General features: G+C 33.1%; 1 protein-coding gene and 1 long non-coding RNA gene across 3 annotated transcripts in view; one reads left to right on the top strand and one right to left on the bottom strand.

Annotated features, from left to right (window-relative positions):
- Nucleotides 1-17,213, bottom strand: part of LOC111030132 — a 23,130-nt gene extending 5,917 nt beyond the window's left edge. Inside the window, exons 1-14 of one of the 2 annotated variants that reach the window (XM_022309496.1) lie at nt 16,324-17,213; nt 6,155-6,429; nt 5,630-5,788; nt 4,705-5,093; nt 4,334-4,447; nt 4,083-4,232; nt 3,839-3,952; nt 3,040-3,167; nt 2,583-2,820; nt 2,424-2,516; nt 1,763-1,897; nt 1,392-1,634; nt 912-1,026; nt 409-602 (exon numbers count right to left, since the gene is read on the bottom strand). In XM_022309496.1, the coding sequence (XP_022165188.1) occupies nt 409-602; nt 912-1,026; nt 1,392-1,634; nt 1,763-1,897; nt 2,424-2,516; nt 2,583-2,820; nt 3,040-3,167; nt 3,839-3,952; nt 4,083-4,232; nt 4,334-4,447; nt 4,705-5,093; nt 5,630-5,788; nt 6,155-6,429; nt 16,324-16,376 (2,400 nt within the window). In that variant the 5' untranslated portion in view covers nt 16,377-17,213. The remainder of the gene's footprint in view (nt 1-408; nt 603-911; nt 1,027-1,391; nt 1,635-1,762; nt 1,898-2,423; nt 2,517-2,582; nt 2,821-3,039; nt 3,168-3,838; nt 3,953-4,082; nt 4,233-4,333; nt 4,448-4,704; nt 5,094-5,629; nt 5,789-6,154; nt 6,430-16,323) is intronic. The other variant, XM_022309497.1, reaches the window with a different exon arrangement.
- LOC111030136 lies at nt 570-1,483 on the top strand. Its single transcript, XR_002604075.1, has 3 exons — nt 570-681; nt 881-1,044; nt 1,372-1,483. It is a non-coding gene; the product is annotated as an uncharacterized LOC111030136 (long non-coding RNA).

The following is a 17,213-nucleotide window of genomic DNA, read 5'->3' as shown; positions in this document are numbered from 1 at the left end:
TTTTAGAATTACCTTCCGAAAAATCACTCGAATGAATATGTCTACATATTTTTCAATTTCTCAGCTTATATAATATTATAAACATATTTTTTACACACCATTTTTTGAACATTAAAATATTTAATTCATGAATTAAAAAAAATAATTCCACTGTCAAAATAATATACAATATTAAACATAGTATATTATGTCACTATCGTAACATTTATAAATTATTTAATATAGCCAACTATATAGGTACCTACATTTATGTTATATTTTATTGGAGTACATTGTATACTTACAGGAAAACATTAAACAATTTCTAAGGAAAATAATAAGCATCGTAAAACCTTTGTAACGTGTAAAATATATTTGAAGCGCACAAGACCACCAATTTGCGCGACTGTGGAGTACTGGAGTGCATACCTGGTCGTTGTAGTACGAAAGCATTTTCTTATTGATGCGCTGGATGCACGCGCTATAACGCCGACCCGCGGCTTCAGCGACTGCGGCGTTCTTCCATCGGACTGTCGCGTATCGATCCGTTTTGAACCAGTACAAAAATGATGACATCAGCTCGTTGAACATTGCCCAGAAGAGACCGGCCGAAGACGAAATCGCTGTAGTATGATATACGTTATATTACCAAACAGTAAAAAAAGCAAAATTGTGACAATTTTTAAAAAGTTTTATTAAAAAGTGAGTGGTTGTGTTCTATATTTTTTTCTAAAGAAAATCTTAAAGTTTTTTTTTATTGATGACTGATTATATTTATAAGTGTGCAGTTTTGGGTTATATAAGGCCATCAAATGTGTCATATATATTATATTTGATTATATTCAATTCTCGCGTACGACACATTTAACTTATATAAAAAATATAGGGTTCTACATTACAGACACGAGTCTTATTTTCTTATAATCACTCACCAACGACGGAAAGGTCTGAAGATCGAAATTCGTTCTCCGAAGACAGTAATTCGACCAACTCCGAATCGAGTAAACCATATCGGGTGGCACACATGTGTCCAATCACGGAGGATACCTTGAGGACATAATACAAGTAAACAATAAGTATTGGTTGTAAATATAATATTTACGATGCTTAAATCATATATGAAGCATTTAAGCAATTTATAAAACGTTTCAATTTCAAAACGGTTTTTGTGTCATGTGAATCATTAAAACTATTTTAAAACGTTTTTAAAATATTCAATCAGTTTTAAAGTTATAACTTCTTCACTATATACATTGTTCAAACGATTTCAACCGTTTCAATTGCTTCGATACTAATACTGATAGTTGCATCTTATTTATTATTATTATTTTATTTTCATCGCAGCCGCAAATTTTGTTATAATAATCTATACATTAATATTTTTCGATGTAGATATTATAATAAGGCTGTACCTTGTCTTTGCCGAGATGTGATTCGACGTTGTCAAAAATGGCTTCCACCCACTTTTCAGCCGAGGGTGGTTGTTTTGAGTTTCGGATCTTAGATAACAGCGAGCTTACATGGAGTTCCAACGGTGTTTTGGCGGCCACCATTTTGGCGTCGGTTTTGATCGTTTCACTTCCGCCGCCACCGATCGGTCGGATGATCGCCGTTGATAATAAGGAGTCGATTTGTTCATCAGTCATGTTTGCAATCTATTAACACAAGTAGGTATAATAATTTTATAATAAATTACGACGATTTGCGATGGAGATTGATGTTATCTGTGAGGTATCACATATCAATAACATAAATTAATATATTATGAGTACTTATAACCAACCCGTATATACGAATCTGTCGATTTTATGGTCTGTCGCAATCGGTTTAGGTGCGGTGAAGGTTCCGAGGCCGATACTACGATCTTGACGTTGTTGGGCAGTGACTGTGGTATCCAATCCACCAAATCATTCTCGAACTGTACACATAAATGAACATGAAGTGATGAAAATATAATAAACGGCGGTAACTTTGTATAGATATCTGATATATATCATATATAACTAATATAGTTATGAATATACGACGCACTAAAATGCGTTTCAAAGCTAACATTTTAACAATAATAATGTTGTACGCAAATAATATATGAAAATGAATCTCAATTCTTAATTTTGTGTCCTCTAACCAAATCGTATACTGGCATACCACATAACATTTGTACAACATGTAAAAGTGTCTAAGACCCTGCAAATATTAATGAAATTTCTATAAAAAAATTTCAAAGAAGGACCTTAAAATCTAGAAATTATAAAAAGAATTAAAACCAAATTATATCAACATGATATTACATAATATATGCTCTATGATAACAAAATTGAAAGTTTGGAACTTTGAAGTAATAGAAAGCTATGTATAAAAAATGCCTTAGCTAAAAATTCACAGTTCTATAATATAGTTATAAAATGACAGTTATAGAATGACATCTGCAGTGTAATATTTACTCGATCGATTCCATCGACAATCAACGTCACCGGCCGTTTCGATCCAACCGAACCCAACAGCCGTATAATTTGTTCCGAGTACAGTTGTACGTCCTGAAAACGACGGGGGCGTAAAATTGACGAAATTAAAAAAAATTATTTTTTAGAAACGAAACTCACGTGCTTGAACCAAGTACATTTTCCGCTGTCTATGAGATTCAATTGTACAACCAGCGAGTTGAGCGTTTGCCCCAGCGACGAGCTGTGAGCGGACGCGTTGGCGAATCTCATCACCACGGCCGCGTCCTGATTCCACACGTGACAGTGTTTCGCTATGGACGCCATCACCGTGGTCTTGCCCGACCCCGAAGGCCCGTACAGTATCAACGGGTACCCTGCGTCCGCGTCCGTCAAATACCTGTGTGCAGCGATACAGGTAAATAATATTATCGTATCCGAAGGTCGTCCCATATAGTTAACGAATCTATATACCCGCGGAAACAGTCAATCAAACAAAATCAGAGTCTTAATCTAGAGATTTCGATTTCTTCTATTAGATTTCATAGAATAACTTGACCATAGGTATATCAACTAATTATTATCAAACGAACGTTTTCTACAAGTCAATAATACGTACTTTTTGGCACGTTCCATAACATCATCCCGGCGGACAGCCCGTTTAGCCGCGTTGTACCCAAACCACGCTTGAATCCTCAGTTCTTCCAACAGTATTCCGCTCACACCATACGTAGGCTCTTGTTTTTCCTATACATACACATCGACAACAACATTATCAGTATTACATTTTGAAAGTACCTATTACAATTAAAAATGTTAAAATTCTTTGCCTAAATAGAATTTGTAATTTTTCGTTACTTCGACTAATTATGTAAAATTTGAAAAACAGACACTTATAAAAATATGTTTGCTTTATTTTTGATGTTTTTGAACTGCTATAAAATCAACTCATGGTGAACAATAAAAGTCCCAGTGGCGTAAGTAGCAAGTTTTCAAATAGGATTAACTTTAAGCCTTAACCCCAGGGATTATTTTTTAAATTTAATGTGCATCATTTTAGGGGTGTATTTGTATTCTATTTAGAAGTTTTCTAGAAATAGCTCCACCCAGCCACAATATTTGTGCTACTGATGAATAGTATTTACTGTATGCCAAGATCTCGGTGTCGGTGACCGGTATGTAATTCATAACTGAATTTGGGAGAGCACAGGAGAACGGAATACCTCATATTAAAAATATATTTTAGAGTATCCCATCTAATTATATTATAACCAATAAGTCATTTACATTTTCAGGTCTACATTTTTTACACTTTTGCATCCTTTTAGACAACTTCCAAATTCGATCACTGTATTTTTCAATCGTTATATACTCATGTTGCATTATTATGTATTACTTATATATACTATACTACTCACCCTTTCCTTGTCTACAGATTCGACAATAGTCGTTATTACGGATGCTACTTTTTTTAAAGACTCCGCCGCGTTAGCGGTCTCGTAAAATATGATACTGGTTTCCGGCAATTCATTCTGTACGAAACAAATTCAGACAAAAATAAATAAGTATATAATATAGAAAAATTAAAAACACGATCGCATTCGCCGTGGAAGCTTATATATATATAAATATTTTATAGTAAGGATTAAATAAATGAAACACCTTCAACTGCTTGCTGAGTTGTTCAAGTCTCTTCTTGGTTTCCACCGAAGTGGTCTTACACTTGTGACCGGAAACCACGTCATAATTGTTGATAATCCACACCGATCTTTTAGCCAACTCGGCGTTCAATATGATCTCATTACGGACTTCCTGCGTGCATAATATAAAACGTCCCGTTCTCAGATTATTGTATTTATTGTTCAATACTCGCGAATCAAATTTGTATACATAATATATAATCACTAGTTTACCTGTTGAAAAACTTGTTCAACGTAACCGTTCCGCGACGACTTTGAATCGAACGCCTTCATGAGTGCGATTTGAAGCTGTACTTTCTCATCGTGCCATAATTTTTCGTCAGCTTCCTAAAAATAATTAACAATACAAAACATAAATATTTATTTTACTATTTCACGACAAGGCTCCCAAATAGGTACATAAGGTACATAAATGTTGGTGCAATATATAGATTATACGATTTTAGCTTTTAAAATTTGGTTTTACCTTCCTACAAAATAAACTTATCACTTGCCTTATAGACCACCCTACCTCCTCCCCCACTATGGACAAAATTCTGGCTCCGTGTCAAGACTATACCCTTTAATTTTACATGACGTATTACCTGAGTCTCGAAAGTCGTTTCAAACATCATCTCGTTCCGGAGTTCGTAGTGGTTTTTCTGCGCATCAAGCGTGTACCATTTTTCGATCAGCTTGCTGGCGTCTGGCGTTTTGTTCCTGGCGAGATCGAAGTCTTGTCTGGTCATCACGTGGGGTAGGACCGGTGGACCCAGCGAGTCGTCTACGAACACGACAGGCACCACGTGGCCAACGCGGTTCTGTCGGCGCAGTTCCGCCAGCCGGACAGGCGTATCCAGTTGTCCGTATTCTTGCTGTTGCTGGTGGTCGCAGTAAAGGTCTACCACGTGTAGTTCGTAACCAATTTTCGTGCATTTCGACCGGATTTCCGGCAGTACGCTTTTGTACAGGATCTGCCTTTCATCCGGAAATCCTGCGAGTCACATTACGTTTCAAAAAATCGTTTAATTACAACACACTCGTATAACAAGGCATTAGTATAGGTACATTTTATTTTTCTAATATCGATATTTGGTATCTACATAAATGCTTAAATAGTAAATACGCATTTTCTTGTGAAAATATTGAATTACTTAAAGTTCAATTTACATTTGTATAACTATACAATAATATATTAGCAACGTAAAACAATTTACTTAAGTACCTAAATCATATTAGGTATTTATAAAATTGTATCCCATAAGTTATTAATATAACGATAACTGTATAACCTCGCTGAACTTGGAAGTTGAAACAAGACCCATGTACTAAAGTACATGCAGGTGAATAGAAATTTGTATACATGTTGAAAATAGGCATTGTTTATATTTATAGAAAATATTATAATAAATTTATCTCTACCTGCATCTACTATATAGTACTAACAGTTAATATAATATTTAACCAACAGTGTTGTGTACTGAAAATTAAGCCTAAAATGAAGCGACGAACATTTTTTTATCCACTTGCCTTTATTGTCTGGCACACAGATGTAAACGACAATTTTGTTGGTCTTTTGATTTGCGGTGGGTTCAAAAACGCCAAGCAGTAATTTCTTCGTCTCGGTCGATACGCTTTTCAATTCGTCCGGTAGGATAAATGCAAAACATTTTTCTGGTGTTTTATCTACTGGAAAAATATAAAACATTTTTGATATTATCAAACTGTCAAATAGCTGTCAAACCACTTTTTTTTGTATTTTACGGTGTATAATAGTATAGTATAGGTAGGTTTTTCGAGGCAGCACCGAGAGTCATGATAATATATTATTACATAATAATATACCTACTACAATTTAAAGTATCTACAATTTATACAACAGTAGCGACTATAGAGTTCTAAAATCACTGAATAAGATTGCTACATTATATTATAGTATGCGGCATGTGATGATATACCTCTTATTCGAGTCTTAAATAAACTTATGTCGTAGCTGCTGTTTAGTTTATATTCACATACACAGTACCTAACCACGGTTTACCTTGTACACATTACCTGTGGAGGAGGATATGTTGTTCGGTTCGAAGGGCTTACAGACGACAGTTGTCGCGGTTGACTGATCTTCGGGCTGTTCAATTCTCGGAATTATAAAAGTTACCCCGCCGACGTTGCAATTGGATGACACAGCCACTTTGCTGCTATTGGTTGCGGCCGTTGTTGCCGCCGCAGGCACCGTGGCATGTTTTTTGCCCTTTTTGGGAACGGATATTACGTTGGTTGACTTGTCGGCTTTCCTTTGATTTTTTTTGTAACGAGCTTTATGCAAGTACCTATAAAAATATAATAATTGAAATAAAATTGATTAAATTTTAAATGTTCACTACTTTGCGAACTGAATACATAAGCACACAAGAATACACTACGGCCACGGATCGCAAAAGTGCATTTAAGGGGACAATCACTCCTCCCCGAAAGCATTTTTTTCCATCATATACATTCGTCCTTATTAACATTGATAATTTTATTTTAATAAGCATTTCATAAAAAATATAAATTCAAAACAATTGAATTTTTATTTTTGATAAGCAAATTGTATGTGATTTGTGTCGGTATAACTCCATTTGGAGAGTCACGATCTAAGATATATATAATCGTGGCGTATAGCCTAGAATCTATTGTTATGTAAATAATAAGGTTTTGTTTTTTATCGTATTATATTTATGAACTATTATTGTTGTTTAGATGAACTCTCAAATACAGCACCACTGGCTGGCAGTTCACTTATGTACGCGGTTTTTGGAATGCGTACCGCGCACGTGATGACACGATAATATTATAATATAAGAGAGAGCGCCAAACACGCGCAAGTTCCAAATATAACGCATCGTACCGCGACATAAGATTTTGTGTCGAATTTGGCACTGCGAAGGAAGAGCACGAAATTTATGAATAGCAGTGGCGTGTGTGGGTTTTTTTTGGGGTGGAGGGAGGGGGGTGGAAAATCATAATTTTATTTACGTTATTCACACGCATGCCGTAGCATTACACCTAATTATATCGTAAGTATACGTCTTGTTTCGCCGCTTCTGCTTCTGATGTATATACTTTTGAGACCGCGCGCGCGCCTCTAATTTACTGCCATGACTTATAAATATAAACACGATAATATAAATACGCACGAATCTGTGAGGTTTGTCACATCAAATACCACAGTAAAAAAATGCTGCCCAAAAAATGTTCGTAATGTCTTATGAATGCCAAATCGTTTCCCCAGTGTGGTTAGCATAATTATGTTTATTAAATAGTGTGGCCTGTACAAATTATATAATATTTGTGTTAATTTCACTGCAATATAATGTTATGAGTTATGTATGACTATCTAGGGTTTGATATTTAACGATCTAAAAATGTACTAAGTATCATATTATAATATGTATTTATGCATTATGCATTTAAAACAAAAATATGTAGATAAGTATAAATAAAAAATAATAATTTGATCAACAATTTATTGATCAAAATAAACATACATACTTACTGATTTTAAAGTTATTAAGCATAAATATAATGTGATATAATAATATATGTGCTGTATTGTGTTATATAATATTAAGTTTAATTAATTTTCATTAGGTACCTACCTAAGTAATTTATTACATAATCATCAAATATATGTTCTAAAAGTTCTTAAAATTCAAAAATGTACCCTACAAACTTTTAATATTTCATTTGCAAAGTCGTGAAATTAATTTATAACTTACATAAATAAATCAGACCTTCCTAAAAAAAAACCATGCAAACAGCAAATTATGAGAACTAATTTATGACCATGATTTAATTGCCCTGCCGAGAGTACATCACAATCACATTCACATTTACGTTGAATATTGATTATTATAAAATGTATGTATAATATATATATTGGTAGTTATGCATGTAATAAACAATATAAATTTTGCATAGGTACAACTATATGTCTATATATATATTATGCATTCATATATGGAGGAAGAGTGAGAGAGCGAGTGCCGTCGCTAAATTAAATGTATATAATGTTTGAACTTCAATTACCCTTACTTATATTAGTAACTACCATCAATAAATTATTATAATCATTTACCTCGCGAGAATATACCCACGGGAGTGTAATATTTTCTATTGCAGCATAGATAACTATAATTATGTTATTATTTCAAATGGCTAACCATAATAAATCTAAAATGCATAGTTTAGAGATTAGAGTTGTAGTTACTATTAATTATAATACAAATTTCGCACCGCAAATATAATATTTAATAACTAATGATCTTGTATTCCAAGCTGTTCTATAAAACCATTAGGTACAATATAGCCATATAGGTATATAATACATATACACACACTATATTATACAATCGGAGTCGGACACATCGGCTTAGCATAACCTAGGTATCATACTATCACACTTAAGAAAGTTTTTGTCATTGTTATAATGGCATGCATACCACAGGGTTCATTAATCGGTATAATACTCAGCTTTTTTTTCAAATGATAATCACTCTTTCTCCTGTAAATATCTATATGGGTTTCTTGAGAATTGTGATGTATCGCAATCCAAATTCGAACTAGTAGGTTTTGAGATGTTTAACTTTGTCTACATACTAAGGATAATTATGAGTCCATGGTAATAGGTTTGGAACATATATTTTATGTGAGTTATTATGATTCGAAAATTATAGTATAATTAATGTTAATCTATGAACATTTAATCGTTAGGAAAAACTTTCTAACTTTAATTAAAACTAGATTAAATATTACATCGTTGTATGGCTATTTTTAAGAACTACCTATTATCCTGAATGTATTGTGACATTTTAATAAATCAAAAACTATTCGTTCAAATTTCAATTTAAATAGATACATTAACATTTTCAAAAAAATTCACCTTGTCAACAATTTAAAGTAAACATGTACTATCTACTCATAAAAAAAAAAGTTTGTATCATCACAGAACACTCTTTTAGTCCTTAAATAGTGAAACAAATTGAAGTATTTAAAAATATGGTCCTTAAGTGTACTTACAAAGTTACAAATACAAAACTTCAGAATTTGAGTAAACTCGTTATTAAACGAAAAAGTAAGTGAGAGCATAATGATTGGTGAATCATCCTGTATACCTATACATAGATATTATACTTTACAGTTGTTTGTAATGTCGAAGTTTGACTTATAGCCTATGGGTAATTATTTCTCAAATAATCGAATTGATCGAATTCATGTCTATAAAAACGGCAGCCTTAATTGTTTGAAAATAAATTTACCTAATTGCAATATAACATACGCTAATTAGGAAGAAATTATATATAAAAAACAAAACAAATTTTATTGCACTTCGGATTTTGGGGCAATAGCCTCGACCCTGAATGTTTAGTTTTTCGATACGTCTTTTACCTTTGTGAGTGCACTCAGGTGAGCACATACTAGACACAATAGGTAAATATACTTAAAAAATACCCTATATAACAATATGTATACGCATAGGTACATCAGTATACATGAACGTATGTAAATAATTGTTTGTTTAAACGGGCATTATACCTAAGTACGTCCACAAAAAATTACCAAATATATTCAACTTAACCTAAAGTAACATTCCCGAAAGACGGCCGGTGTATCAAATTATACCGGCGCGTCCTATACATAATACATTTTACCGTCAACGGCAATTAAGTGACGGACGATGTTATTGTTTTCAAGTCACATACCTAGCCAAAATTAGTCTCTATTATTGTTGTAGGTAACATTGAGCAGATAATAAAAAAACAATATTATAACGAATCATTTGTCGGATGCTCTTGAGAAAAATGTATGTATATAAATACCGCTGCCAGTGACGACTGACGAGTGTAGACGGTGTCTAAACCAACCTGCATACCAGCATCTAACAAGTCTGGATTCAGCAATGTTTTGCCACGGTTTTTTTTCAGTCTTTAAAATATAAATTATGATTTTTAATTTATATATGACAGTGCCGCCGCCAAGATTTATTTTCGTTGGGTAGGAGGGGGCTAAAATATATTTTATTACTAGGGCTAGGGTACTACTGACTTTTTACAATATAGTAAGTTTGATATTTTAGGGAACTTGATATAGGTACTATAATTTATAAACATTAATAACGGCAAGGCTGGGAATGCAATGCATTAAGTAAAAATCTTAAAATACAATTTTTATAAAGATATATAGGTAAACCTCTGAGTTTAGTGTTGAATGCCTTTAAACTCTACAATTTTAAAAAAATTACCTTAAAATTAAAATTGTCAAAACATACAAAATGAAAATTTTCTTATTTTGATTCAAACGAGCGTCGCGTAGCTATAACTTTGGAAAAAATGTAAAGTGCATCGAAATATCTGCCTTATACATAAGTAGGTATATAACAATAAACACTTAATGAAGTTCCACGTCTGCCTCACCATCCCCACTCTAACCGTTCCTGGTACCTACACAGATATAACACTATAATATTAACATTTTTATTAACATTCAATAATAAAAATGGAATTATAAATATACCTTTAGTATACAATAACAAAAATAGTATGTATATTTTACTCTGTGATTGTCTGTACTAACGTTCTAGTGAGTTTTTTAACGAATAAATGTTCATTGATTTGCCCGTCATATAATTTTTGAACATTTCTCAACGATAGTTAAACTATAGCTACCATGAAAACAGAGTGAACCTAACACAACCGCTGTTAATATGTGTTACAGGATGATCATTGATCATTAATCAAGTATGCTCTGAGAGTTGCAACTCTATTTTATTTTTTAATAACGTATTTATTCAATTTCTTATTTTTGGAATTTTAAGGTGGGTAACCGTATTTTAAAAATACTAAGATTTTCTGTTTCATTTAAGAAGTTCTGTAGAAGTAAAAACGTTATTTCAAATGAGAACCGCCTCTTTTACTGTAAGCTATTAAGCAAGATGATTGTTTTGGACATTTTTATGCATCTTAATCGAATTTCAAACCATCAAACTGGTATATTTTCAGTGTTATTAAAACGTACCTATATGTATTAATTATATAATATAGTAAATATTTAAAGAATTAATAGCGAGCTCGTTTCTAATGGTCCAATAAACATGATTTAGTGCTTAAGTATTGGCTCATGAATGGCCAGTTAAATTTAAATGAATTAACAAATGGAGACATTTTTATATACAACTCGGCATTAGTATATTAAGTCATCAGAAACTACCCGTTCGAATTTCGATTTGTAATATATAAATGGGTACCTGCATCAATTTCCTTTTCAATTATTTGCGTCACAGTAAAATATGGCTAATATATATTAGAAAAAAAGTTTGCATCGCCATAGGATACACCATACACCTTGGTTATAAATTTATAATATAGTCTTACTGACCTAAAAGTATACTTAAGAGTTCCAAAACTCCGAATTTCAATAATTATATTAATAAGTTGAAACATATTATTATGGTTACTACAGTATTCATGAATCATTGTGCAGTAAGTAGCAATAGTCCAGCAAATGAGAAACCGCATCTATTTGGAGTGTAAAACGCGACGTCAAACTATATAAGTATATAACATGCTATGGATTACCTATGCTTTAAATGTATACCTATGTTTGAAATGACGAGTTATTCAATCGATTTATGACACTCGAACAACAATATTTTAAATAACTTTTAAATAACTATTTTCGAGATAAAAATTTACCGAAAATGTTAATCGGAATAAGATCTTATTATTATTTATAATTATAATATTATGTAAAAAAGTACGTTTGTTTAAGGTAACCTATACTCGGTAACATAAAATTATATTGCGTCGATGTTCGTCTTCGCGATGTCTCACTGTCGTTTAAATCAGAATTCAATATATGTGTGTAATACATGGGATTACCTGTACATATATTATTATATATAATTCTTTTCAATGAGATTTCACTAAAAGTTCATAACCGGTTCCCTGTCACACCACCCAATAATTCATGTTCGGTCTTCTATAATATTATATCTAAGTCAGTTATGAATAAAATATAGCCGCTTGTCAGATGAATTATCAACGAATTATGTTCACAACGAAAGCTATGTTACCGACTTCGATAACGGCGACAAGACGACGTCTCGTTTATCTAGTTATAATAACAATTTATACGATAATAGTATGTGAGGATTGAACAGTGATTGCTGTGGTTAAAATTTAAAAAAAAAATTAAGTATAATGCTTGTTACTATTTGCGTTCATCAACAACAATCAAGTGCCACTTTGACTTTCTAATGTTCGCTTTAATGACGAATAATAACATCCCGTCCCATTATATAAATATTTAAAATGACTATGTAGGTATGAAATGGCAATAAAACATTAACAAATACGAAATATTGTCGTTGTCGTCACAAGGATTGGACATTTGGACCCTAAAAAACAATAATAGCATCAACTCGAGTTATAAATACAGTTCTTCATCTTTCGAACCTTTCAATATATAGGTAATTCAAATTTATCTGAGATAATTTAATATTGAAACAATGAAATGCGAAAATAAAAATTAAACGTTTAACTGCAAACAAATAAATCGTACAACTTTAAAACCTACAGTTAGATACCAACTATTTATGTATAATATATATATATTTTTTATAAATATTTTTAAAACAATTCCAATTTCATTAAATAGTTTTTGTTAGTACCTACCCAATTTTGTTTGGAACTTTTAAAATAATTGAATTATAAAATACAAAATTACAACAATATTCTGCAATAAGATAAAATTGAAATTAAAGAAGAGCCGAGTTGTAGATATAACTTATAACATATAAGTCATGTGTTTCACCATGAAATAGTGTTTTTTTTTATCAAACAAAATAAAAATAATATTTGTATGTATTAATGTTGAGCTAAATTGTCTTTGCTACCAACTATATTATAGTATATTACTTATATACAGTTTAAATATAATTTATATTAGGAAGCGATGACAAATAATGCAGATATAAATCGTTGCATTCGAAAAACCAAATAAAAAATGTATATAGACTGTATAGTAATAATAGTATATATAATATATTATACAGATTACAAACTCAATGCGGAAAATACTGCTTCCTGCAGGCTGCAGTTCTCTAAATACAATTATGTACAGTCTAACCTTATAACTTTAGTTACCTATAAATTGTAGTATAATATTAAAATGTTTATATTTTTATACAATGATATTTACAACTTATCCGTTTTTCTATCTATTTATCTACGAGATAGATAGATACGATAAGAAAACGTGTTTTAATAAAATAAGTATTATGATTATTTTTTTGGAAGAAGCCACCCGTCGATGACACTATAAATTTAAAATTAATTAGTAATTGATATAATAACTAAGACTTGGAGTTATATGCTCTAAAAAAATGTATTATGACCTAAAAATTCTAAAAAAAAATAATCTAAAATAATTTTATATTTATCAATATTATGAAGAATTGTTATTTAATATAACAATTTAGTTGACATGTGTTCAATTAATAAAATAGACATCTATTATACGTGTAAACCACTGGTGCCGGTCGCGTGACGATCCAGTCGTTGAGATAAATCCTATAATTATCCGAGGCTAGTGTAGTTTTAAAAAAATGTACTTTATACTAAAAAAAATGAAAAATAGGTACAAACAACAAAAAATGCCCTAAAAATCTACTATATAGGCTATATTGAACAGTTACAATTGAAACCAATTAGTAGTTTAGAAAATTGGAAAATATTTTGTTTGAACATTGAAAAAAAATCCGAACTTTAATTATTACCATTGTAGTTTAAAAAAAATGTTTTAATTCATTTAAAAGATTGCGACACCATTAGCTTAAGGAGTCTCGGAGGATTACCCAGAATGGTTAAGGACTATACATTTTTAATAAGTGGATTGAAATGGTGAAGTAGGTTATCGTGGAATCTCTTACAAAAGCATGTTATTTCTTTTCATGTTTCTACTAACATTATATTCTGAGATCTTTATAAAGTATTTGATTTTGAATAAACGATGGAGAATATTAAGTTAATTTAAAAAAAGGCAATATTTTGAAAATTCTGAATTATATTATTTTAATTAGCTTTCTTAGCACTTCTCCATAACTAATATACCATGAGAGATGAGACTATAATTAATTACTTTTTGTTTTATGATGTCATAGTTTAAAGTTTCGACGGGACTTGTCGGACTTGAGATAATTGAATAATTGAATATTTTTGCTGTGATAACGAACACAAGTGACTAGTTTTATTAAAGGTCAAAGAATTCAATAATAATTATTAAGACATAAAGCTAGTTGTTAGTGTCTAAAGATTATAGAACGAAAACTTAATAACTGCCAATATAAATGTATAATTGAATGGAACCAGTCGAAAAAAATACAATGTGAAAAGCTTAAAAAAATTTGAACGGGATTATTTAGCTTATTGGGTGCAGCAAATTGGAAGAATTGTATTCAAACTATAAATGCGTAAACAATAGAGATTAAAAGTATTAGGGGATAGTTATGTCTTTTAAAATAAGAAGAAAACAGATTATGTGATATGCACTTAGAAAAAAGATAGTTTATTATTTAGTTTCTAATTTCGATTGAATCTTGCAGGTACCGCGAAAACCATTTAAATTTCAAGAGGACTAACATTTTTAACTTTAATTTGGGCTAAGGCGCTTCACCCGATTTTCGATAGTGGGTACATGATAATTAATAAATATTCGCCAGAGTACGAAAGCACGCAAATACCACGTTTCATTATTATATCAACGGTGTCCAAAATCAAAAGTTTGAATTAGAATACCTATGAAGAATAAAATTATGCCTCTGAACTTTCATCAAAAGTGCTATAAAGTACAATTTTACAATTATTTTGTTAAAGTTAACTATCAACAATTCGATGTAGGTAATATTATACATTTTTCCGATGAAAATATGCAAGACAAAAATTATTCTATTCTATTCAGTATATAAGTCAAATCGTAGATGAACTGACAACCAATGTATTTGGATGCACTTGAATTCATAGAAATCCTAGGCCTAGGACCTAGATAATTATAATATTTAACGGCAGTTTAAAAAAACGTGACGTCATAGCAAATGTTCTACGAGGGCGACCGTGGCGGGCTCGCTATATAATATAACATATATATAATATATATATATAAAGCAAAGGCGCTATTATTTATCGAGCTATGTGGCAAACCACGGAGGGAGGGGGGGCAACGATGGCGACGGTTTTTCTATTTTTTTCCTTATCGTCAAACGTCATATACTTCACACGATCAAACGATGCATAGGTACCCATATAGTTTAAGCATATAATGTTTTGATAAAAAACAAATTTGTCGCTGGCACTTGCGTATAAGCGTACCTAATATATATATTATATTTTTATAGTGTGCAGCAGCAGCAGCAGCTGTCCAAACAATACTCTTTCCCCTCTCCGCGGTGCACCCCACCACACAAGGGAGGGAGGGTCGTCTCCTTGTACCATAACAATAATAATAATAATTATAACTAGGTAGGTACGTTATTCGTTATTGTTATTGTTTATAGGTAGGTACAGCGGTGGCAGCAGTGTACGGTGTACCCATGTAGTACAATATAAAGTACAGTTATTTCGAAAACTATAAATACATATTATAATATAGTAATATTCGGGGGCGCAATTTCAGTGAAAATCCTATGGCTGCCGAAGTTCCCAATTTTTTCAGTGAGTCCTGTGATCACTGTTTACGAGAGATGAGAAACTTCACAACCCTCCCACAGTTCTACATTTGATTCAGACAATAGCAACACTATATTTAATCACGACTTTGTACGGCAGCACCGTTATATTGATTTATTACAAAATAAAATACGGACTAATTAACCATCACAAACGGCATAAATAACACGAGGGTGCTAATTTCAAAACTGGGGCTGCTGAGCACACCCGAATTCCCCTCCCTCCGAATTGCGCCCATTACAATACCATATATACCTAAAATATCGCTAACGACAATACTTTTAGGCCGCCGTCTATACCTATTCAATACATATATGTTGGCTATAGGTATATAGATCGCAATAAGCGGAGCATACCGCGTATACCGGGCATACCTTTATTTTATTTTTACAACGTGCTCTACACGGACGAAACGAGAAGAAGAATTTATCATTATATTATATACAATAATAATATACTCACTCGTCGGAACCGCCTCCGCTGTCCTTTTGTTTCGACGAACAATAGTTACCCATGTCGTCGCCGCCGCCGGTTTCCGACCGCCGAAAACGCCGCGCTCGTGAAGCCCGGATAGCCGACTATTAACACTACTCACGGCGACAACAACGACGCGACCGGCACCGTCGCCGACGCCGCCGCGAAATCGTCATCGTCATCGCCGTCACCGCCGCCGCCGGACCGACGGACGAAACGCGCGCGAATCCGTTTTCCCGCGGCGGCGCGAATAAATAAATCCCGAGAGACAATAATTATTGCCGACAATTATTATGTCAACAATATTATAACGTGTCCTAGCGGCCGCCACTATAACGACATCGCACGGCCATAAATACTATGACAACAATGATGATACGACGGCCGACTATATTATTGTCATTTTACGAGAAACGCACTATAACAATAATAATATTGCATAGCCGCTTCGTCGCCGTCGTACAACTACCGTGGCGCGCGGCGGCGAACAGTACGGGTACTATATCATATAGTATAGACAATAATACAACCGAATACGCGCGCACGGGTTTTTCCACGGGATTGAAGCGCGCGCGCGCGCGCTCGGCCGTCCTCGCCCCGGCGCCGGGAACGCTGGTGCGCGCGCGACAACACGCTGCGCGCCGCCGTCGCCACGACCACACGGACGGGAAAAAAAGATAAAAACGGTCCACGGCGACGCTCGAAATAGACCGCTCAACGCCGCCGACTACGATGCCAAAACGCGACCGGAAGCGGAAAGACTGGAAGAGTTTCGACAGCGGACCGTCGTAGCGATCAGACGTGTGTCGGGCGATTAGAGTGTACCTACGTCGCGAGAACAACGAAGAAATATTACGATAAAATTTAATAATCGCGTT

This window comes from Myzus persicae, unplaced genomic scaffold (assembly GCF_001856785.1).
Source record: "Myzus persicae strain clone G006 unplaced genomic scaffold, MPER_G0061.0, whole genome shotgun sequence".
In the NCBI taxonomy this organism is placed as follows: domain Eukaryota; kingdom Metazoa; phylum Arthropoda; class Insecta; order Hemiptera; family Aphididae; genus Myzus; species Myzus persicae.
The sequence above is the reverse complement of the archived record's forward strand: the minus strand, read 5'-3'. Positions and strand labels throughout refer to the sequence as shown.